At 33.7% G+C, this 24,549-nt stretch overlaps 1 protein-coding gene across 8 annotated transcripts in view; it reads left to right on the top strand.

The window, feature by feature from the left end:
- LOC116165328 (potassium voltage-gated channel subfamily KQT member 5-like) overlaps positions 1-24,549 on the top strand; it is a 345,213-nt gene that overhangs the window by 288,721 nt on the left and 31,943 nt on the right. For all 8 annotated transcript variants that reach the window (XM_031479669.1, XM_031479668.1, XM_031479670.1 and 5 more), the window contains one exon: positions 22,433-22,567. In XM_031479669.1, coding sequence (XP_031335529.1) covers positions 22,433-22,567 — 135 coding nt within the window. The remainder of the gene's footprint in view (positions 1-22,432; positions 22,568-24,549) is intronic.

Here is a 24,549-nt window from a genome sequence, read left to right as displayed (position 1 = left end):
CCAAATTATATCTCTAGTAGTAAAATCCTGGGAGAACGGGGAACATTCTTCATTAATACTCTGTGATTTGTCCAAAGCTTTTGACTGCGTTTCGTTTGATATTATGTTAGATAAGCTTCAATTATATGGGATTAGGGGACTAACGGGATCGTTAATGTCAACCTACCTTAATAATCGCAAGCAATGCGTTTTGATTGACGGTATATATATTCTAAGTTAATTAATACTAAGCATGGAGTCCCTCAAGGGTCCATATTAGGGCATATTAGGGCCTTTACTTTTCATTATATACATTAATGACTTTTTCGAATATATTCATCTGAATCACGCTGTCGCATATATGCTGACGATACTTCATTACTGATTTCGGACCAAAATATCGAAACTCCAGCCCTTAAAAGTCATAATTTAATACAATTAGGAATAACCTGGTTTAATAAGAACAATTTAATACTAAATGAAGATAAAACTCACATAATTACCCTCTCCACAAACAATAAGGTTGCAACCGGCAGGTGTGTTAAAGTTTTAGGCATATATATTGATGAAAAACTCACTTGGAGCATTCACATTGATTTAGTTTTATCTAAGTTATCCAAATCATTATTTATTTTAAGGAATTTAAAACGATCACTTTGTATAGCCACCCTAAGATCGTGCTATTTTTCTTTAGTTCATTCACATTTACAATATGGTGTAATTTTGTGGGGTGACTCTTCCAAAGCGAGCAAGGCGTTTTTATTGCAAAAAAAATAATCCGTATAATCGTAAATGCTGACTATCGTGCTCACTGCCGACCTATTTTTAAAAAATTAAATATTATGCCTCTTCCATCTATTTTCATATATTACACCATATTGGAAATTAATAAAAACAAAAATAAATTTGAAACCAATGACTTCTCTCACAACTATTCTACACGAGGAGCAAAAAAAAAATAAAAACGCCTTATTATAAACTAAGTAGGTCTAAAAATAACAGTCTAAGGGTCGACTTATACAATATCGTTCCTGATTGTATCAAACCTTACAATTTTTTTAATTTAAAAGAATCGTTAAGGCGCACTTATTAAGTCATTCCTTTTATAACGTTAGTGAATATTTACATACGCCTTGGAGATCTATTGAATAATTTTAATATTTATTTATTTCATTGTTTGTTTACTTGAATTTTTTGTACCTGTGTAGTAGTATTCTCTTTAGTCATTTTTACCTTTACTTGTTTATATTTTATCTCTGTTTTGTCTCTCTTTTTAACTAAAATTTTAAACTGTTTATAATCTATATTCGGTTTTAGCCACATGGTCTGTCTGTCTTATTCTTTTTATATATAATGCATTGTACTAATTTAATATTTACTATATTTTTTGACGTGTCAAAACCTATTTATGGGATACGGACAAATAAAGATTGATTGATCAATTAATTGATCAATACTCATATTGGTTGGATCGAGGTTTACAAGTGGCAGTGGAAATAGATTGCTATTTTTTTTCAAACCATCATATTCTACTGTTGACACGTAACCACTCCATGAAGTATTGAAAGAAGGCATAGAAAATTTTCTACTCACCCAAAGAGGTTCGAATGCTAATTTTTCCCTGGGCACAGTTGTATAATTCAATGGTTGTATATATTTGTAAAGGGTCCATTTTTATTTTACTAAGCCCAAGTTTTGATGAACGGTTGAAAGTCTGAAATAAATTAGTTTAAAAAAACGTGGTAATTAATAAAATGGTAGATAACAAATATAAAATTGGGCATTCCAAAAGGAAAAGTAACGAAAAGGCTATAAAAAAACTTGTTTATTTACCTCTAGGTATGAGAATACATGGTACCGCACTTCTGCTGCAACAAAAGATCAATTTCCATGCATATTCTCTTATAAACGTCCGTTTCCCAATCGCCGTTTCTCTCTCTAGCTCATTTTGCTACAGACAATTTAAAATCAATTGTAGAAACTACGCGAAAATGATCTTGTTTTGACTTTAAGACCTCAGAACAAAAGAAACATTGAGTGTTAAAGTCAAAAGACTGATTTAAATCACGCTGTAACACTGATGTTGAGCATTGTGAAGCCTCATTTGCACTATTAGACATTTGTTGTGATTTTTTAATGTTTGATGGATGTTAACTGTTAAGAAACTCACGGATTGAAATATTTGCCATTTGCCGTCACTGCGGAGTTTACATGTTTACTGCACTGTTATTTATTAGTTTAAGTACAAAGCTGCAAGTAGGGTTTTAAAAATTTCTAGTGTTTAGATATGCACATTGAAAGCTTCAGCTAAAGTGTGGTTAATATTCAGAGCGGCTAGTCCCCAAAAATGCAACCTTCTCCCATATGCGTACCCTCTTCCTTGGTGTAGTAAGCAAATCATTACACGTCTGACCACAGATGTTCAAATTTTGAATTTAATCATAATTCACGAAAACGTATCCGACTAGGCGCGTTTACATTTCAATGCCAATTTATTATTTTCGAGCTAGCACACTTTCGCTTTTCAATGAGAAAACTTGCCCATTGAAGTAAACGTAATTACCTCCCCGAAATATAGAAAGGTTGATTTGACAGTAACGTTTCTCATAGTCTACAGATAAATACTTCAATTAGAGTTGACGGAATTTTAAGTTGAAATTATGTTGTTCTATAAATCAAAATAAAAGCAACGTTGTAACAGCATAGTTTTTAAATGGCAATGCCCATAAAATAGAACGACTTCAATCTCTGCCTCTTGTTGTGTTGGGCCCTTTTAAACTAGACTGACAATGTGCAAGCTCAATTTCCTTCAAATTACGTACTGTGTATTGTGCAAATAATTTCAGGAAATTCAATCGAACTCCACCATCGATAATTTACAGAAATTAAAATGGCTTCGCTTATAATATTTAATCTAAGAAAATTAATTTCGATGCCAGAACTTGAGGCAAATTCTTTAATTACCTATTTCTGTATTCCTAATTCTCTCAAAATTAACATTATTTTACATACTGCAAATGGCGATTCCAATATTAAACCTGCGTATAAGTTAAAATTGTGCTTGGAAAACTGTGGCAAAAATGTGGGAATGAAGTACATAATATCAATCCATTCCTATTTATGACAATACTCCCAACTTTTAATTTATTTAATATAAAAATGTTGTCTAACGCAGTATACCATTTCGACGGCCCTTGCGTGTAATATATTCTGGTTTCCAAAGTAAGCAAAATAACGTGTAAAGAGAAAACAGTTCGCAAATATTTATACAAAAATTCAATACTTATTAACATGCATCCGGGCCTACACCAAACATTTCCAACATCTTGTGTACATTAATATGGCATTTGGTAAAAATACTCACGTTTCAATTTATTTTTTGTGCTACCCACCGTAGCGGAAAAACGACGATATTCGAATGTGAATCATCAAACAGATTTTAGATCATGTAAACTGAAAATCTAAAATGAAAGAAAACGTTTTTCAAGTAGTTCAATAGCAGCAGTGATTGTTATTTTATCCTTTAATTTGTTCATAGCAGGGCACGCTGTGGATGAGACAATTTTCTTACAAAGTTCCCCTTACTTAAAACCTTTTCGTTGTGTTCTCGTTAAATTGCCCGTTTGTTTTGTAATTTATCCCTAGATACATTTTATGCAAATTATGTTGCGACACTGATATATATTCCAATTCCTTGTCTCATATTAACGAGAGGTAGCATCGTTTTGTCGGTATGTCCGCTTCATGGACGGTTAATTCCACAGGGCATATGAATGGTTTTGACGTTGGATTTCTACAAAATACATATAAACACGGCGAAGTAATATTTATTAGGCCGGAACAAATTTTCATTTACAGAAGTATATCTTATGCTTTTATTTTACAGATTTAAGAATTACATGCATCTTTATCGCAAGGAAGGCAATAAAGTTATTCTAATGAATCTAATGCTAGTAATAAGGGCATTAAAAAGACAACATGCAAGTACCTACAAGTAATAATGTGTATATTTCATTGAAATAAGAAACCGAATATCATTCACCTGTTTTTTAATCACTATTTTTTCTCGGTTGTAAGAATACCTAACTCTTAATTGTTCAACAGATAGGTGAACGATTGGAGGTGTCGATGAGTTGAAACCAATCTAATCTATTAATACTGTAGTCAGGTGCTGGAAATTGAGTGAAAGGGCCTAAGGTTAAAAAGTGCGCTGGGGTCAAGATGGTTTCGATACCATGTTTATTGCTTATGCGACCCCCTCCCGCTATGAAGTATGCAATACAGGGTGTACTAGGAGAAATTCGTAATATCATTGAATAAGTAATCATAGGACTTATTCAATGGTAATATTCTGTGACTAAAATGATGGTTTATTACCAAAAGACCAAAACGCTTCTAAACAATCTTTCGTATTACCGTTTTATAATCTAAAAGTGCAGTATTAGTAAAGAACGATACATGTTTTAAACGTGCTAGTCTGAAAATAACCTCCATTCTAATTACCTCGAACAGCTTTAAACAATGATATGTAGACAATCAAGATATTATGTATTAATAAAGTTGAAGATATTAATTTGAAACTTAGGTACTTATAAAACAATTATTTGAGAGCTCGTTCATTGATTTCCCCACATGACTGCACTAAGGAGTTTTAGGGTATGCTAAACTAAAAAATATGGACTATACCAAAAGAGTGTGTACCAGATGGCAACGTACACAATGGCTCAAAAGGATTCCAATGCAATAGGTAACTTTATTAGTAATTATTGGCCCCCCAAATTATTTTGAGTATTAATACTTTTCTCTTAATTTTCCAATATTCCCTCTTGCACTGGAATAAAATTGAAAGCCACCTTTGATTGGTGGACAATTTTTTTTCGGGCCTCAAAAAAAGGCAGTGTATAACCTTCCTTTTTTACCAAAAATCGACTGCACCAAAATTTCTCGGGAAAACACTTTTTTTTATTAATTTTGGTGCGTAGAATCCAAAACAATTCGTACTTTTTCGATCGGACTTCTCAATCAAAAGTTATGGACTAGAAACCAATTTCGAAAGAAAATTCAAAGGGCTATAACTTTTGAACTAGTAGCCCAATCTTGGAACTGTTTGAAATTATGGATTCTACAAGCCACATTCTATAAAAAAATTTTCCGGGTCGATCTGAGAATTTTTTTTTCGGAGCTCAAAAAAAAAACCTTCCTTTTTTACCAAAAATCGACTGCACCAAAATTTCTCGGGAAAACACTTTTTCTTATTAATTTTGGTGCGTAGAATCCAAAACAATTCGTAGTTTTTCGATCAGACTTCTCAATCAAAAGTTATAGACTAGAAACCAATTTCGAAAGAAAATTCAAAGGGCTGTAACTTTTGAACTAGTAGCCCAATCTTGGAACTGTTTGAAATTATGGATTCTATAGGCCACATTCTATAAGAAAATTTTTTTTCCGGGTCGATCTAAGACAATTTTTTTTGAGGGCCTCAAAAAAAGGCAGTGTACAACCTTCCTTTTTTACCAAAAATCGACTGCACCAAAATTTCTCGGGAAAACACTTTTTCTTATTAATTTTGGTGCGTAGAATCGAAAACAATTCGTACTTTTTCGATCAGACTTCTCAATCAAAAGTTATAGACTAGAAACCATCAATTTCGATAAAAAATTCAAAGGGCTGTAACTTTTGAACTAGCAGCCCAATCTTGGAACTGTTTGAAATTATGGATTCTACGGGCCAAATTCTATAAGAAAATGTTTTTTCCCGGTCGATCTCAGACAATTTTTTTCCGGCCTCAAAAAAACGCAGTACTTTTAAGTTATTCAAATATTTGAGAACAATTTAGAAATGTTTAGGGAAAGTTTCCATTGTCACAAAATGAAATATAAAAATCTGATACAACTGAATACCGAACGATCCTGGAGTGAAACTTTTTGACTCGATAGTCTACGTAACTTAAAAACAATAGGGACCTTTCTTATATCCTTAAAACCATGTGTACCAATTTTCAAAGCGATCGCACGTTTCTAAACAAGTTATCATGCACACGGACAAACGGATGGTCAAAAATGGATCTGTTCCAAAATCGCTAGGATTAATTTCAGAAAGGCGTACCTATCATGTGCACGACGTACGATCGCTTTGAAAACTGGTACACGTATTCTTAAGGATATAACTGGTATAAGAAAGGTCCTGGTAGGTACCTCCTATATAATAATAATAATAATAATAATACGCTTTTACTCCACTTAAATTTGTATATAACAATAGAAATATAAATACTAAAGTATTCGAATACATTCTAAAGTATTTGAATACTTATTTTTTAAAGTATTTGAATACTTTTCTATGTAGGTATCTGTATCTAGTATTCGCTTGTGCTGGACGTAAAAGTATTTAGTATTTACTATTTAGTATTCAAATACTTTTTGAAAGTATTCTGCCCAGCTCTGTTTAGGACCTTGCTCACCAAATGTCAATATATGTAACTTTTACATTTTTTGTTCTTGAATGTATGCTTAAGGTTTTTTTTTATTAAAAACCGTTTTCGCTTCTGCCTTACTGGTTAAAATTATCTTTGATTAGATGTGCCACGCGTCACATACCTATTATTATTACGTTCATTCGATAGTTCATAAATCAAAATATGACAGGTATGCCAGTTTGGGTTCCTGTAGTGGCGCAAATGCAGTTCACCTTGTCAGAAACGTCACAAAGGTATTTCGAGGGATGCTCAACGCTTTAGAATAGTCTGATGTTTGTTGGAAAAACAAAGTTGCAAATGCACACAATTTCACCATCTCAGAAGTTAGAATTCCAAGTCTCGTACGTAAGAGATGAGCATATTTTGTATAACTGTCGTATCTTAAACTAATAAAACGTCTTGTAAAGGAGGTGTAACGGCATCCGTATATTGGAAACTTTCGAAGACATCCGAGGGTTTCATAAAGATACCACTTCGTATACTACGTAACGGTGGGGTCTTTTGATACAAAAACTAAACATTGTCAGAAGTACAGAAAAGTCGAATATAGAAACAACAGGTTTACTTCAAAATCTATCTCAAATCATTACAAAATTGCGCATTTTCGGCTTGCTTCGTAACGTTAGAGTAAATTGCGGCGAGTCGCTAATAGTAACGCCAATGGAAATTGTTTACCTAACACCGCGCATTTTTCTAGTATCTATTGTGACAACATCCCGCTGTTTGTAAAATTCACGTCACTTTTTGACATGAATTTTATGGCAGCTCTGCGTGATAATTTTAAAAGCCTATTTTCAGGGAGAAATTTGATCTAAACTGACAACAGAAGTTCTGATTAGCGTACTGATTAACAATGAGGGAGGCCCATTAGGCCAATTAGAACCCGTAATCGGCCACTTTCGCTTGTAGTTACATAGTATAAATGAAAACTAGAATTGTAATACCTCTTTTAGCTGTCGATGATGCCAGTGTTATTAAGATTGTGGTTTCTTGGTGTTTTTGTTTCAGTTTTTATCTTTGCGGTTAATTTTGCAACTAAAAGGGATATCTATCTAAAAAGTTTGCAGTTGGAGAGTAGGTCATATTTAAATTAGTGATATTAGCTCACTGGTATCAATTATAGCCACGAAGAGAAGATAATATGCAATAATGATATTAAAAACACGTCTTTATCTTGATGGACTCATGTGTGGTGGTGGCGGTTGTTGTAGATGTTGACAAGCTCTTGTAGTTACTTAAAGATATAATGGGGTTATATATGAAAAACAAAGTACTTTAATATTATTAACTTAAAACTTTGTTAGACCGAAAAGTATTTTATTTAACCTTTGTGTGCACAGTTCATTTAGCCTAAATCAAGGTAATTCTGTGCGATTTTTGAAAGTTTTTACACCTACTACTTCATTTTTTGAAAAGGAAATAGATTATTTTCCAGTAAGTGCTTATTCATACATAATTTATGATCTTAGTTGTCGTCCAATTGCAATCAGATGAGTATTGTTACATTCGTCAAAAAATCCTTTATTTGGATTAATACGGTCACCGTTTGAAAAATAATAACAATGTCATTTTGCCAACTGTGTACTAAAACTGCGCGATTGTAGTTTGCTCACATCATCTGAGGTCATTTAGATTAGTTTTCGTCCGATCATAGCCACCCAGATGAAACATTAAGGGTAGCTCTAAAAAATGAAGTAGGCCTAAAAAAATTCACATTCTGATCCAGAATTATCTGAGAAATCTGAAGGTGTAAAAATATATGGCGTTCCATTTCAAAATTCATAACCCAAGTCATTTCTAGTGAAACCGGATGCGATCAGAAAGTGAAAATCGTGCGAAAGATCTCTTCTTTCCGTACCATTTACTTATACCACCTCTCACTTGGATAATTTAATACTGTAGACGTCGGTGTTGTCTAATAGATTCGTTGACACCTGGTATATTTTCTATGGGGTTAAGCCTTGATAAGGCCACAGTCCAGATCCATTTGAGCATTCACATACGGCCCCAAGTTTTTATTTCTTAACGTTCTGTCAGTAAAATCCTTTCTAAAACTTCTAATAAGATATCTATTGTGAATCAATAGCATTTTCAGTACTTCACTATTAAGGGAAAGGTTCGTTGGGCGTTAGATCTTATCTGATAGTTTCAATTTTTGTTTGCAAAAATTATTTACAGTTAGAATATATGTTTTTAGTGCAAAAACTCGAGTGAATCAAGCAGTGCATACTTTAAACAACAATTTGCGTCTTGTTTCGGAGTGGTCTTGGCAAATGGTTTGATTCTAAATCCGACTAAAACAATAGCTATGTGTATTGGTGGTAAAACTTCACGTGAACGCGCATTAGAGCACTTAAGTGAGCAAATAAAAGTAGGTGGCCTAACTGTTCCGCTTAGTGATGTGGGGAAGAATCTGGGGGTGTGGTTTGATAAACATTTAAATTTTGAAAAACACGTATCTAAAATGTTGCAGGTATCTTTTGCGAAGTTCAAATATATTTATAAATTTAAAAAGGTGTTGTCGTCTTCATCGAAATGGTCTTTAGCCACAAGCCTAATCGGAGTAAAATGTAGAGTCCGCTCACTTTGAAGGCTCAAATCTCAAAATCGCTGGAGCCGATATTAATGAAATTTTTGGAACGTATCAATTGGTTAAGTTGTTGTTAACATACGTAAATTGTAAATTTTTGCTGCCAGGACTTTTTACGTTATCGGATTTTTAAAGTGTATCTTATAATAAGCGAATAAACGCGTCTGTCATTTTATCGCTGTAACGTTTGCGTAATTATACAGAAATGCATAAAAATGTATCGACGTATAGTTAAAGGTGTATTCTATCACATACGTAAACATTATCCCATTTGAGTGAATACTTTTTTTGTAATTAAATCCTAAAGTTCTGGGTTCGTATACTTTCATTGAAAATGCGCGCTTTCCCGTATATATTTCACTATCAGATTTTCCCAAATTTAACAAGAAATATGACATTAAGTACGAATACGTAGAAATAGTTGACGATTATATTACGCTTTATTTGATAAAAATCGGTTGGGTAGTTTTTTTTTTTATAACCGTTTAAAGCCAGCGGACTCTACATTTTACTCCGATAGTAGTTATGAGTACCTAACTTCAATTACTGCAGCATTGTATATTACAGTTTTCTTACAAAGGTGTATAGGAACAAAATTCAAATGTTACAAAACACTTGTTTACGTTACTCTTTTAGTATTAACTATAGTGCACATGTTACGCCATATTATTACAAAAACTCAATCTTAAAAATGGAAGAAACGTTTTGTTTACAATACGTTAAGTTTTTATATAATCTACTTGTAAATAAAAGTCCAGGTTACTTATACAGCCAGTTGATTTTGCGATCTGATTTACATAGCGTGAATACAAGGTTCAAACATTTGTACAATATTCCAGCCCATAGAACTTCAAAATATGAATGTAGCTACTCAGTAGTAGCGTAGCGCCCACTTTGTTAAATAAATATATTCAAGGGAGAGACATTAAGAGTAAGAATTTTTTTAAAAATAATCTGAAACCGCAAATGATTGAATTGTACCATTGAATAACTTTGACTCAACGATATTATACTTAACTATTTCATTTACATCTATTTAACATTATTTGTAAGTTATCTTTCTGTTATTATAGTTTATCTTCTTTCTTTTATATTGCACTTAAAATTAAGTTAGTTTAATGTATCTGTACTTGCTGGTGGAGTGGAAGAACAGCTTTGGCTGAACTCCTACAATTTGTGTTTTTCACAATAAACATTATTATTATTATTATTATTATTGTCGGTGTTTCTTGTGAGAACTCAGGTCTAGCCTGGTTAACTAATCGCACGGATTAATATCAAGTAACGATTAGTGTCTGTGTCTGTGTCTGGTGAAGTTATGTAGGGTTCTAAAGAAAAATAAAAAATAAAATAAATATTCACACACTCACATTGGAAATCTAGAGATAGTATGTAATTCATACTTACCAACATAGCTATTAATGGCCCCAATAGTCAACGCTATCAGGAAAGAAGAAAACAAAACAAAAATATCATTATAATAATTCCTGTAATTTTATTAAATAGAGTTTATTGTGTAAGTGTTTCTTTGGCTTTGCGTTTGGGTTGAATACGAGTGGGTTGTGATAACGTGGTGTGTTTATGTGAAGAAGGAGATTTGTGTTTTTTAACTGTGCTAGGACGTGTAACTTTATTCGGTGGACCTGTCTTTGTGGTACATGTTGCCTTACTTGTATTTATGGTGTTTCTTTGTTCTTGAGGTTGTATTTGTGTGGTTGCTTGGGTTTTTGGTGGAGATATTACAGTATGTTGTGAGCATGTAGTTCTGTTAAGGTTTTCGCGTTTCGGTTGAATCCGAGTTGGTTGTGATAATGTGGTGTGTTTCTGTGAAGAAGGAGTTTTGTGTTTTTTATTTGTGCTAGGACGTGTAACTTTATTGGGTGGACCTGTCTTTGTAGTGCAAGTTGCGTTACTTGTATTTGTGGTGTTTCTTTGTTCTTGAGGTTGTATTTGTGTGGTTGCTTGGGTTTTTGGTGGAGATATTACAGTATGTTGTGAGCATGTAGTTCTGTTAAGGTTTTCGCGTTTCGGTTGAATACGAGTGGGTTGTGATAATCTGGTGTGTTTCTGTGAAGAAGGAGTTTTGTGTTTTTTAACTGTGCTAGGACGTGTAACTTTATTGGGTGGACCTGTCTTTGTAGTGCAAGTTGCGTTACTTGTATTTATGGTGTTTATTTGTTCTAGAGGTTGTGTTTGTGTTGTTGCTCGCATTATTGGTGGAGACATTACGGTATTTTGTGAGCCTCTAGTGCTGTTAAGGTTGCTGCGTTTGCGTTGAGTACGAGTGGGTTGTGATAACGAGGTGTGTTTCTGAGAGGAAAGAGTATTGTGTTTTTTAGCTGTGCTAGGCCGTGTAACTTTATTGGGTGAGGGCGTCTTTGTAGTGCATGTTGCGTTATTTGTATTTATTGCGTTTGTTTGTTCAGGAAGTTGTGTTTGTGTGGTTGGTTGAGTTAAGGGTGGAGATATTACAGTATGTTGTGTGTCATGTTGTGAGTCTAAAGTGCTGTTTAGGCTTTTGCGTTTGGGTTGAATACTAATGGGTTGTGATAATGTGGTTTGCTTCAGAGGTGAATCTCTGAATGTAGTATATGTTGTATCATTTGTTGTACTTGTTTGTTCGGTAAGTTGTATTTGTGTGTTTGTTTGGGTTAGAGGTGGAGATATTACAGTTATTATTATTATTATTATTATTAAAAAATATAAGCGAATTCTTTGCAAAGGGCTAAAGTGTAATTTTTTACTATTTCTGGTATATCGATATCGATATTGAATTTGAGGTCCTATACATTTACGTTATAAATTTCAAATTGACTAAGGCTAGTTGTTTCAAGATGTAAAATTTTTAGTGATACGCTATTAAAGGTTGTATTAATAATTCGAACAAACGGATCTTTCCTATAAAACAATTGTACGTGCTATAAAAACACTGTTGCAACTCTATTGGGTACTACCGCGTCCTTGGTTAAATTTTTTGGGCAATCTATCCTCTAATGTATACTGAAAATTGGGGTGGTAATTGCATGTTGGCCTATACGAATAGCCATATTTCAATAAAAATAATTCAAATTCGTTTTATAATTGACTAAAAGGTCTCTGTCCAAAATACCATCACACGCGGGAATAGGAAAATTTTCATAACGATATGAAAAGTGTGCTTTATTAATTTATAGCCACGTATCAAAATCGACGTTTCCGAACTCTCTAATGAATTTGTAACACCTTCCGTTAGGTACTCCTTTTATTTTACTAAAATGTGAAGCCTTCTTTACCTAATCGCAACTTTTTTTACATTATAGTGTATAGTTGTTATAGTTGAGACAAGATGATATTGTTGCTTTGTCAATTCCTGTCTTGGTCCTTAGTTAGTTCCCGCCGAGACTATACAGCGGTTCCACTTGCTACACTCAAATTGTTGATTTACCGCCCGCCAAGGTATAAATTTGATTTACAACAAATATGATTTCATTTTTTAGAGTAATGTTTAGAAGTAACTTATCTAGAAAACTGTCGGTTTACTTTTTCCATAAATCGTCTTGATCGAGAGTAAAAAAATAAAACAGATTATATAGCGCAATAATCTGTACAAAACATCTAATCTTTAAACAATCGGTATTCAGTTGCTATAAACTTAAAAAAAATAGTCCGAACATTTTGTAGGTGAAGGTCTAAATTTATAAACTAGTTTAAAAATTTTTTTTTTGAAAAACAATTTGAGTTTTTATGGCGGGCGCTCTTATGGAAATTTACATTGGGTGCAGTGGGTACAGCTGCGCCGTATTTTCTAAAATTGCGCAATTTGCAATTAGCAAAGGCAGTGCATATTTTACCATTAAAAGTAAAACAAAATGCACGCCCCTTTCCAGATTTGCAAATAAATGGGTAGATGTAATCATTCACGATGAATTCCAATTTAGCGAACGCGTGACGAAAATGAACTGTAAATTAAGGTAGGAGACAATTCAATGTTAATATTTGTCAGTAATATGAAATGTTGGGTACAACATCACTTTCAAGATTATATACTAATTATAATGTAATTGTGCTTTACAGGGCCTCTTGTTTCAGTTATTTCATTACTTGCCACCAGATGAATATTCTGATGATGTGCAGTTAACCTTTAATGATGAACCACTCTATTTTAGATGAAACAAAAAATGTGTTAGGCATTTTATTTAAAAGATGCGGAAATTCAATGAAGCGGAAGTTATCCAATACGTAAACACCCAAATAAATTATATTTATTGCCATTTCGCCTTTGCTTTTGCTTTAGTCTGTTTACTCGTATCCCATCAGCTTAATGTATGACTTTGAGATAACGTTTCAGGCCGCAACGATATTGTAACTTGGGCGACCTGGGCCATTAAAATAGTTTCTTTCACACCTTTCATTCTGATAATTGCCTGTCTATCATGCCGACATCATTTCGATTATGTATACGTTCGCCTACCGAACCTCTTTATATTCCAGTATGCCCGATTTTTTATTTCCGACTTCTCAACGCCAACAGCTCTATTTTGCATTTTTCTATTCCACGAAGGCGCCTTTTGGAATTATCTCGCTCTGCATCTTTCAACACTTCATTAACATACTGTCCTATTAAGACTTTTTTGAGTGTTCAAGGTTTCAGCATGTAAACTCGATTTACGGCTTTTGCATTCATGCGGAATATCAAATAATTACACCTTAAAAGGTGATGAAGTATATAATACGCGCATTGTGCCATGACATATATAAAGTCATAGATCTCTACAGATGGCATTTAATAACATGGTAAATAATATGTTTCAGAATTTATGACTGTCTCTTCAATTTGACGTCATTCATGCACATACTCTAATTATTCCATTTATTTCCGTCTTCAAATTAATTATCCTGACATCCAGACTCCAGTGCAAGATTAGTCTGCAGTGAAACCATAAAATATTAAAATTTACCAACAAAAATAATTCTATGTCTGCGAAGAGGCTCGAGAACAGTTTTGACGGTATCAATGCAGAAAGATTCTTTCTATTCACAAATACCTACATGTTGTGGAAGCGGTGGTAGGTAGTGGTTTATTAGAAAATGTATATGCAACTTTCATTGTACTTTGTTCATTACACTAATGCGAGGATCAATCAATCAATAATCATCCCTTTTTCAACTGTTTCCACACGAATTTTGGATTTTTTACAATAAAACATTATGTTATGAGATCCAGGGGTTGAAATGAATTGTCCTTTCATTGGAATGCGTTTAGTGCAACTTTGATTGTCAATAATTTCTTTATTACCAAAATAATTTAACAACCCTTTAATATGTATTAATTGCATTAGAGATGCACCTGTTCCCAGGACTCAGCTTCATAGGTACCGAGTCTTTGAAAACTTTATAGAATTTCCATTATGAAGTAGATTCATTGAAAAGATCATGAAAAGATTTATTCGCCATTTGTCGCGGTCATCCAATCTCTTCAAACCTTGAAACTAACCTTATTTTTAAGACGTTTCCGCCATATTTATTTCATTGCCTTACCGCTTTATATATTCCCATTAAACAACGGGCCAAATTGAGTGCATTTTTAGTTAGCACCCTGATTGTAGTCTCATTGAGTCACTTTCTTCTTTCCGTTTTCCAAGCTGTCTTCTTCTTCCTCTAGCGACTTTTTTTTTTAATTCAAATTCCTCGATTCGAACTTGCAATTATTTTCTACTGTAACAGCCACCTATAACAGCCATTGTTTTTTTATGAGTTTTAAATGAAAGCGTCCACGATCTTTAGTTATATAACCATGGAATAAAATGTTCTATATATGTATATAGATTGAAGTAGCTGTTAGTATGCCGTTGCTTTTGAAAGTGAAACGGCCAAGCAAAGTTTTGCCCATCATGCAAGAAATATGAAGAAAGTTAAATTAATTTCAGGTATCTTACACAGTTACACTTAGTCCTTTAAACTATAACTAAAATGACCAAGGCATAACTTGAATGTGAGAAAACGTCACAAAAATATGCAAAGTAGATTTAATTTGTTAACTCAAGCTGAGACTGAAGTTCAGCAATGTTCTAACTTCCTTCCTATCATAATTTCTCAAACAGTGGATCGTCCTGTTCGTTTGCAAATGCATTTGGCAACTTCATCTTCTATGTTACATGTAAGATGTAACGTTCATTACTCGAACGTGGTAACGAGTATTATTCATTTCAAATAGTATGAGTTTTCCCTCGATATAAATCAGATTGACTATCTCATGACAGATGATTAGGCGAATGAACAGTTGAAATTATTTCAGTAGTAAAAAAATGTGCGGCGACCCCAGTGCTTTTCACATGAGTCATTTCAATAAACGGGTGCGTTGAGTACAACGAAAAATAAACTACAAATTACAACTTTAGTAGCATCATTGAATAAATGTGGTTTTTATTCACTGGTAGCATCGAACCTCTTTACTATAAATAATCAATGTAGTAGTACAGTTCAAGTAAAGAGTGTAATATATTGCCATTTGAAAAATGGAGCGTATTTAAGTAGTCAAATACAAAAAGCAGATAATACTATTAACCAGCAAAATAAGTTGTAATTGCATCCGGAATTCAATTTCTTACAGTACTGGCGTTTCAGACCTCCAGGTTGGATGATTGTTTTTATTATAAGTGGCGTAGGTATCATAAGAAAGCGGTCACGTTTTCTCAAATTCCTCTACCAAATATATTGCTTGCCGCCTTCAAAATTAATAAAAAATTGATTTCCTATTCTGCCCTAACTTTTACGCAACTTCATACGTATTTATAAGGCTGTATTTAGTTTCCAATTTTAATAAAATTAATTAAAACTTGCTCCTGTTATGTATAATTCAAATTTCTACCTTGATAGAAGACTAACAATTTTCTGGTGGCTACATGTAATCCAATCATGGGGGAAAGCTATTAGGATGCTGTTGCAAAACGTGAATTTGTACTTTTTTCTTCATTTTCACTATGGCGATCTCGTAAACCGTAAGGGATACAGTCAGGCAAGTTTATGCAAACTTTTATGCTGCCAAAATTCCGTAATTGTGAATTGTAGACTCTGTGATAAAGGCATAAATTTTGAAAAAAGTCTGATCCAAATGCTACTTACTGTCAACATAAGATGTCATCCAACATATCACTGCGATAAATGCACCAATGGAGGCTACCATTACACATCTCGTAATTGTACCTTCAAGGCAAAAATTCACAATGAAATACTAAGGATTTGGTTGATTAAATTGAATAACAATTACACAAATTGAAAATTGGCCCTGGAAAATTCACTCCCGAATATGCCCTCCCAAGAAAATTCCCCTCTACGTTAATTTGGGCCTGGAAGATTCACTCTCGTAATATTCACCCTGGAAAGTTCGCACTGTAACGAGAGTCGCTCCTCTAAAGTTCACCCCGAGATTCAACCCCAGAAGCATTTCCCCCCGAGTATTCGCTTCCACCTGAATACTCTCTATGCCAAGAACAGGCTCGAACAAAAATTTACGCTCAAGAGAGGTTAACCCCAAAGGGTTTTCATAATTGTCATAATGAGATGTGCACTAAAACTAGCAAACCAGAATACGTAAATTTCGACCTAAGGTAGTTTAACGTACTACACTCAGCTGCAATAATGAAACTTTCGATTACAGGAAGATTCGCCTCGGAAAATTCGCCTTGGTGTATGTTCTATAGGTGCTTTCCCTTGCTGGGCTACCAATTATCGTACTGAACACTAGGTTTATGATACGAAACATTGTGTAAGTGAGCGGTTTCCCAGCTTGCTACTATTTATTAATTCATTTAATTTGAGAATCTATAATATCATCTTTGTTTATAAGTCGTAAATCGTAATTATCGCAAGTAAGTACATTATTATACCTCATAATTCAGAAAAGTCACAAGTACTAGTACATTAACATTCCTATAAAATCAAACTAGAAATTTATCTTAAAATTTAATGTACCTATCAGGCTATCAACACAATTATCATTAGCTAATTGATGACAGTTCATCATTGCAATGGGGGAAATCCTTGCACATGCTATTGAACAAGTATTTTACAAGAAGAGCTAATAAAAGTTTAGTAAATAATTAATTACGCCACCTGTAGGTAAACTAAAAATATACATCGCTACCGACGATTCCGAGATAGTTTTTAAAGTTTTCGAGATTGGTGATTTCTTTTTCAAGCGACTACTATGTTGAGCTCCTTCGTTCCATAAAAATTTGATTCAACGCGAGGTTTTTGCGAAACTTCCATGATATTTCATTAATAATGATACTGGTCGGTGATTATTTTAAGCTCCCTTATAACGAATTGCGTGATCATTGCGCGAAATTGACGCGTTATCGCGTAATCATGCAGCACCCTCGTGAAAATATGTTAATCGTATTCTTCTCGAATTAGAAGTGCTAATGAAAGACTTGGACCACTAATCTTAATCCGACGTAATCTAAATTGCAAAATATAATAACTAGATTTTGGCATACCGTGCGTTTATCCCCTACGATGAAATTGAAACTCACTATAACCTTCGTTTCAAACCTACGTGTATTTTCTGAGTACGGTAAGGTAACCACATCCTAGTAGATCAACGCAGAATATTTTTAATGCCTCCAACAAGGTTGACGGAATTCCGCTTTCATGCCATGCTTTGTGCAGTTAAAATCTTTTCAGTAGGAAAGGTGCTCTTAATCTGTTAAACTCCATTGTTATAGTATATTATACTTTAGAGACGTTTATTACATTTTAAATATATGCGGTAACTAAAAATTGTCGTCAATCGGTATACGTAGTACCAAACGAATTCAAAAAATCCGTCCGAGACTGGCGCTTTCACGAAAAGTATTCCTTTCAAAACCGTAACTTTATTCAGAAGCTCTATAGAAAGGGAAAACGTTAGCGTAAAATGAAGTTTAGGTACGCATAGGTGCAGATTACAGTAAAACGTTTTGCCTTAAGAATACGTGCACACCTATATTTTTCGTTTAAACTTTTAAATGACGTGGTTTCTAAAATGCTAGTGGGTTGACAAGAGCATTTTAATTGTTTAATGATTTCGCTCGTTACTTTAATCTATTAACAGAAAGCAAATTCAATTTGAAGGCGGAACGAATGAAATTCAAGCCTTTTTAAATAAAATGCATGTAATGGCATTACTGACGCTGAATGTCATCTCTGAAATAAAATTATTTTCTGCGATGAACCGAAGTACCTATAGGCTTTGCGAATTGGAAACAAATCGCATTTATTGGGACGTGAATTAATTAGTGACTCTAAAGGACATGTTAATTTTATTCTATAGAAGTTTCACGAGATTGGGTCCATATTAGAATTTAGATCAGTACTCCTTATCCCTGTGTACATCAATAGGAAATGCAAAACGATGGCGAGATCAAGAAAATCATTATCCTTTTCACAGATAATCAACCCTTCAGAAGCGGGTTATTCAATCAGTATGTTATTGCTGCACATCGCTTGACCACGCCTTTAATTTTATTCAACACAATAGATTACGTAAGTCTTAAAGAGCCTAGCATATGTTTAACTAATACTTGGCAAAATGAAACACGGATAAAAGTAACTCAATGGATATGTCACTATAATAAATTTATTTTTTGCTTTAATAAAGCCTATGAATAGGAATTTTGTTTGCCACCACGCCAATCACTACTGTCATTAGCCATCTATTCAGTGTAACGAGCGTTGTTGGTTATGAAATTATTAACAAGATATTGCCAAGCTAGCAAAAACACTAGATTTCATGGTGTAATGAATCGCTTCGGCGGTACATATACTTTACTAAACTTTCATTCAGTTACGGAAGCTTCGGTTTCGGTTACGGTTTCCGTCGAAACCAGGAGAGGTGCCGAATGTTCGGTTACGGTTTCGGTTTCCGCTAAAAACCATGTTTCGATTGGCCTTTAGTAAAAAATAATAATGATGTTCCAATTAACCTAAACTGCTGACAGTTATTTAACAGAAAAGTATATGTTACAAAAAGGAGTATGAAATGTGGGGTTCAAGTAAAATGTGAATAATAATAAAGATCCTTAAAAATTTGGTTTAAAGAGCACATGGGTTGGCTCATTTCAAAAAACTCATATATGCTTGAAAATAGTCATATATTTGCTTGAAAATAGTCATATATTTGCGTAGTTCAGCAAGTAAATAGTAAAAATGAATTTGATTGTTATGAAAGTTTAGAGATTCTTTAAACAAACGCTTCCTAATGAAAGTATGGATGTACAGCTATCAATAAATAGTTTAAAACTGTTACCTATGAAATACGTCTACATTTCTTGAACTGTAAATGGTATATAAATTATTATAAGAACATGCGGTATAGAAGGTGAAACATTAGCTAAGATTATACGCCTTGCAGGTGACACCAGACGGATAACAGGGATAATAGCGATAACAGGGATAATCATTTATTTTGATGCCTTGCGTCTCATTGGCCATTTTCTCAACAAGATTTTTGTTTGATAAATATATGCCATATTATTGGAAATTCTGGACATACAATGATTAAACCAAGCTAGTCTCACTTAGTATCTAGGTACTTATCATCTAAAAAGTCGCTTTGCTTGTTTCTACGCCAAAGTTGTAGATAGTCCATCAGTAAATAAATGTTATGTAGATTGTAAAATTCTGCGTCTAGTCATGTGCCCATTTGTAGTTTTTGTTGTGCGAAATCGGAGAAATTAAGGAAATTGTAAGGTATAATTACTATTATATATCCAATTTTTGTTTCAATAATTTCATGGCACAAGATACAAGCTTCAAGAGACCTATTTACAGCTTTGCTCTAAATTAATGAGGGGAGAAAATATTTCCATATAAAGAAATTAGCATTGAAATCCCTATGGTGCGTAAGCTCGTATATGCTTTTTTTCATAAGTGCCAGTAGTTTCCCTTCCCCTAAGTTTTAAAAAAACACCCCAAATTTATCACAGACCGGCCATTATGAATAATTGCCGCATTAATTACTTTGACCTAATATAAATACAATACGCTTGAGATAAGAGGGTCACCTCAATATTTCTTTTATTTAGCGAGATACGACAAATTTGAGACATTACGATCTCGCATATTGAAACGACCGGTATTGGAAATCGATGCAACTTTTGTCAAATGCAATGCCTATGTTTTTTACGATATTTGAAAAGAGCAATCAATTTGCTGTACAACAACGTAAAATATGCATATTGTTGATATATTACAGAGAAATTCGTGATTCAATATTTATAGAAAATTTATGAATTCTAACATGTCCTGTGCCATATCACACAGAAAAGACCTACAATAACTTGTTCAATGTTTCGTTTTTAAAATTTACTTTTGCACGATACGATCTTCTCATGTAATGCAAAAGGCGCCGTGTCATATGGCACACGGCATGCTAGATTTCATAAATTTTCTAAACATTGAATAACGAATTACTCTATTTTTTGTTATAAACCATATGCATATCTTGTCGTACAGCAAATTGGTTGCTCTTTCCAAATATCGTAAAAAGACAGGCAGTGCATTTGAAAAACAAAAGTTGCATCGATTTTCGGTTAAACCGGAAGAGAAGCCGAAAGTTTGAAAATGCGATCACATAGACTCACAACGCCATTTATCGAAAATTTTATTTAACAAATTTTTCATATATCGCCGAAAAAGAGATATTGAGGTGATTCGCTTATTTCAAATGCACTGTATATATTATTCCGTATTATCATTGAATAAAAGTTTTTATTCAATGGTATTATATAAAAATGTTGTTCGTGATATACAAAATGTGGGCGCTACAGACTTGCACATTCAAATAATCGCATGGTGGTAGCAATTTTGTACTATGGTCGATTAATTTTAAAATAGTCAAACGAATCAGTACCAAGATATAACGGGCGATCAAAAATGAGTTGCTGTCGAGTCGCCTTTGGAAGTTCAAGTTAAGTACGATTTCCAATGTAAACAAAAATTCCAAAGGTGACTCGACAGCAACTCATTTTTGATCGCATAGTACATGCGGTAAAAAAGTGCCTAACAATTTTTCAGTTTGTATTTTTTTTAAGATAAAACCTTGGATGAAGTAGCATTGTTTTACATTTTCCTTGCAAATTATAGTTATAGGCGCTACGATCATTCATCCCGTGTAATAGGGTTGGTGGAGATTACTGTGGTTAATTATTACCACAATTAATAGTATGTACTTAACCCGGTTGAACGGGTTTAATTATCACAAATCCCCTTAGTTACTTAACCACACTGTTCACATTTAAAATCTTTTGATAGTATTCAAACTATGTAAACAGTTTGAACATAACGCGAATAAACGAAACTGATAAATAGCCGATGGCTGAAGGGCGCGTTTCCCCAAGCTACAAATTTTTTTATATAACAGAAAATGATGTGTATAATGCGGAATAATATACATCATGTGGAAACTTTCATTTTGGTCCAAACAACGCCTCATACCTTGTGTCCAATAAAATATGGGAATAAAATTGAGAGAAAGACTGCACAGTTTATGGGGTAAAATAGTACATTCATCCATCCATGTCGTACTTTACGTTGTGCTACCTAACTTAGTTATAAAACTACAACCCAATAAAGAAGGTAGGTATAAGGTTCTGAAAAATTGTAGGCAAGAAAATCCTTCGAGCAGAGGCTTGAAATTGTCTTAATAATTTATGATGCTGCATTGAAACGTCCAACTGCACGTTAAAAACTAATATATAACTTTGCAATTGAAACCATTCGCGCTGCACAACCCACTACATAGTAGTCAGGATCGCGACAGTTACACCAGATACACTGCATACATTTTTGGATTTCCAATTTACGTGCGACTTCCGTAAACAATTTGAAAACAATCATCATTTACCACAAACACGGAAATGATGAAAGTTAAATTACTACAGTTCAATTACACTTTACACTAATCCCGGACATCCATCGAAGATAATCCGGAAGTTGATATAATCAATAGCCCTTGAGGAAGATACATATAATGAGTACATGTATGTAAATTCCTCCGTATCCGTACAAATATCATCAAAGGTATGCAAGATGAAATCCCTATTCCGGTCTCCTGAGATTAATAAAAAAATTTAAAAATATGGAATTTCAAACTTAGTCGTAGAGCTTTATTTATATGTATAATCGTTTAATTATAACCCAGCGCATATTTGCTTGACGATCAATAGAAGTAACTATAATTTATACAGTCAATACAAACGGTGGCATAACGTTGATATATTTATGTAACGTAGATGTGAATCCCATTTAGGGCCGCGTTCGCGAGAATGCAATTATCTTGAACTGTAAAGCGCGAATTGACTTTTAAAAATTTACAGTAGAATGTAGAATGACACGATTGTTTTCAACGAAATTGTTTCTTCTTTCAGGTTTTGCATGGTATTTATGTGCCTCAGCTTAAGCGTTTTTTCTACAATAGAAACTTACGAGGTGACTGCAGGAAACATATTGTTTTACATGGAAATCGTTGTTGTTGTTTGGTTTACAATCGAATTTGGCCTAAGGTAAGTCGCATTCGTACTTATTTAAATCGTATTTTCATACTTCACAAAATTTATTCCCGTGACTGTAACTGCCGAAACAGTACTTATACCAATTCACAAATTTATTATAGTAATCTCTTTCCTCGTCCACACAGTGGGCCGATCACCTAATAAAAACCAAAACCTCATTTTCCTAACAACACTTGGACTTAGTTCAATAAATTCAAGTATCTCTTAATGAATTAATGTCCCGTCAATATAAGTCAAACGATCTCAGATAGGCTATACGCTTGCAGTGCTTGTAGAGGCTTAAGGAGTTTCGTGCTAACATGAGAAAACGTTTTAGGATTTTGGTCTGTAACAAAAAAATGTTTCCCTTGGACCATGGATCGAATCTACAGTCCAGAATTACCTACGGGAGTAGGGAAAAGTCTTTATGATTCATAAGAAAGCTATGAGAATTATTATTAATATTGGAAAGAGAGAAATTTTTAAACATTTTATGATTTATATAGTAGTTGATATTCATAAACTAATTATTTCTAAAGGAAAAGTACCAGATACGCACAAGCACTCGTAATTGCCAATTGTTATGGCCCCCAAAATGCGTACCCCACAGAAATTCATTACATTTAATACTGCAATAAATTGGATAGTTAATTTCAGTGCCCAAGTTTAACGGATATTTTTTTTTATAAATAAACGTTTAATGTAAATAGTAGAACAGGAACAAATTACGTATATTTTGTAGCATTTATAGTCATAAAAAATAAGAGTTAGGTACCATTGAAAAAAATAGTCGATGATGTCAGGGACCCCTGTAAACAATTTTATTACATCCAAAAGAGCACGGTTAAAAATACTAATCGACGTTCCCAGCAGGTTTCCAAAAAACAAATATTTGATTTACTCCAAGTTAGGGACTCGTCCTGTATAGAGTGTATGCATATAGTAATTTTAGCACATTTGAAATATGAAGGAACATCTGCCCGTCTGTCTGTTCGTGTCGACGATAACTTTGTTTAGAAACGTCCGATCATATTCTTAAGGATATAAAAAAGGGCGCTATTGTACACTATCGGGCCAAAAAGTTACAGCCCAAAAACTATCTGGAGGATCATTCGGTATCAGGCGTCCAGAGCTACGAAATCTCGATGTCCAAATCAGTTTCCCTTTTTCTCCGTAAAATCGTTTCAGGTGCGTTATTATTTCAACACATTTAGGCATAAATATGATTCAGTTTATGTGTAAAAGTAAGAATAAGTTCATACTGGGCCCAGACTACATACAGTTTCTAGCTACATCCTTATGCGGATGAGGATATACATCTGAGTGAAACTGGGTGGAATATTTTAATTCCGTAGCATTTCCGAATAATCAATCGATTAAATTTCTATAATCAAGCGAGGGTGCGTAAAGAGTTAAAGTCCCTTTATGGATTAATGCTTCATTCGAGGGCTCGTTTCGTTTAAAATTTTGAAGGTCGTCGACATTGTTTCGACGTTTAAATTATTATTTCATTGTAATTATTCAAACTTTATCATTTCCCTGTTTAAAATTCAAACCAAAATTACGTTACGTCATTGCTTAAACAAAATGCAGATGTCGGATTTTTTAGTTCTTACGTTTTGTCCTGAAATCCGTACGCATGTCAATCTACACCGCCCCAACTTAAGAGATTGGTTATAATTACAGTATACTATGCAGATTGATTACACTAAAATTTGAATACAAACATACCCCATAGGGAAATTTACACCTAACTGAATCACTAAAATTGCAAAACTACCCTCTTGCTTCTTCGCTAAAGCAGAATAAAAGTAAGGTAAAAACTGTGATATAGGTGTTTCGTAAAAACCCCGAAAACGACTAGCGTTTTATTTTAAAGCACATTACAAAGGATGACATTAAAAAGCGATTCAGATTGTAGGAAATACGCGTCAGAAATTCATTACTGCTCAAACGTGTTCAAATAACCGCAATCCAAAAATATCTGCAATGAT

Source organism: Photinus pyralis, unplaced genomic scaffold, assembly GCF_008802855.1.
Source record: "Photinus pyralis isolate 1611_PpyrPB1 unplaced genomic scaffold, Ppyr1.3 Ppyr1.4_LG3a, whole genome shotgun sequence".
In the NCBI taxonomy this organism is placed as follows: domain Eukaryota; kingdom Metazoa; phylum Arthropoda; class Insecta; order Coleoptera; family Lampyridae; genus Photinus; species Photinus pyralis.
Note: the sequence above shows the minus strand (reverse complement) of the source record. Positions and strands in the feature narration are given on the sequence as shown.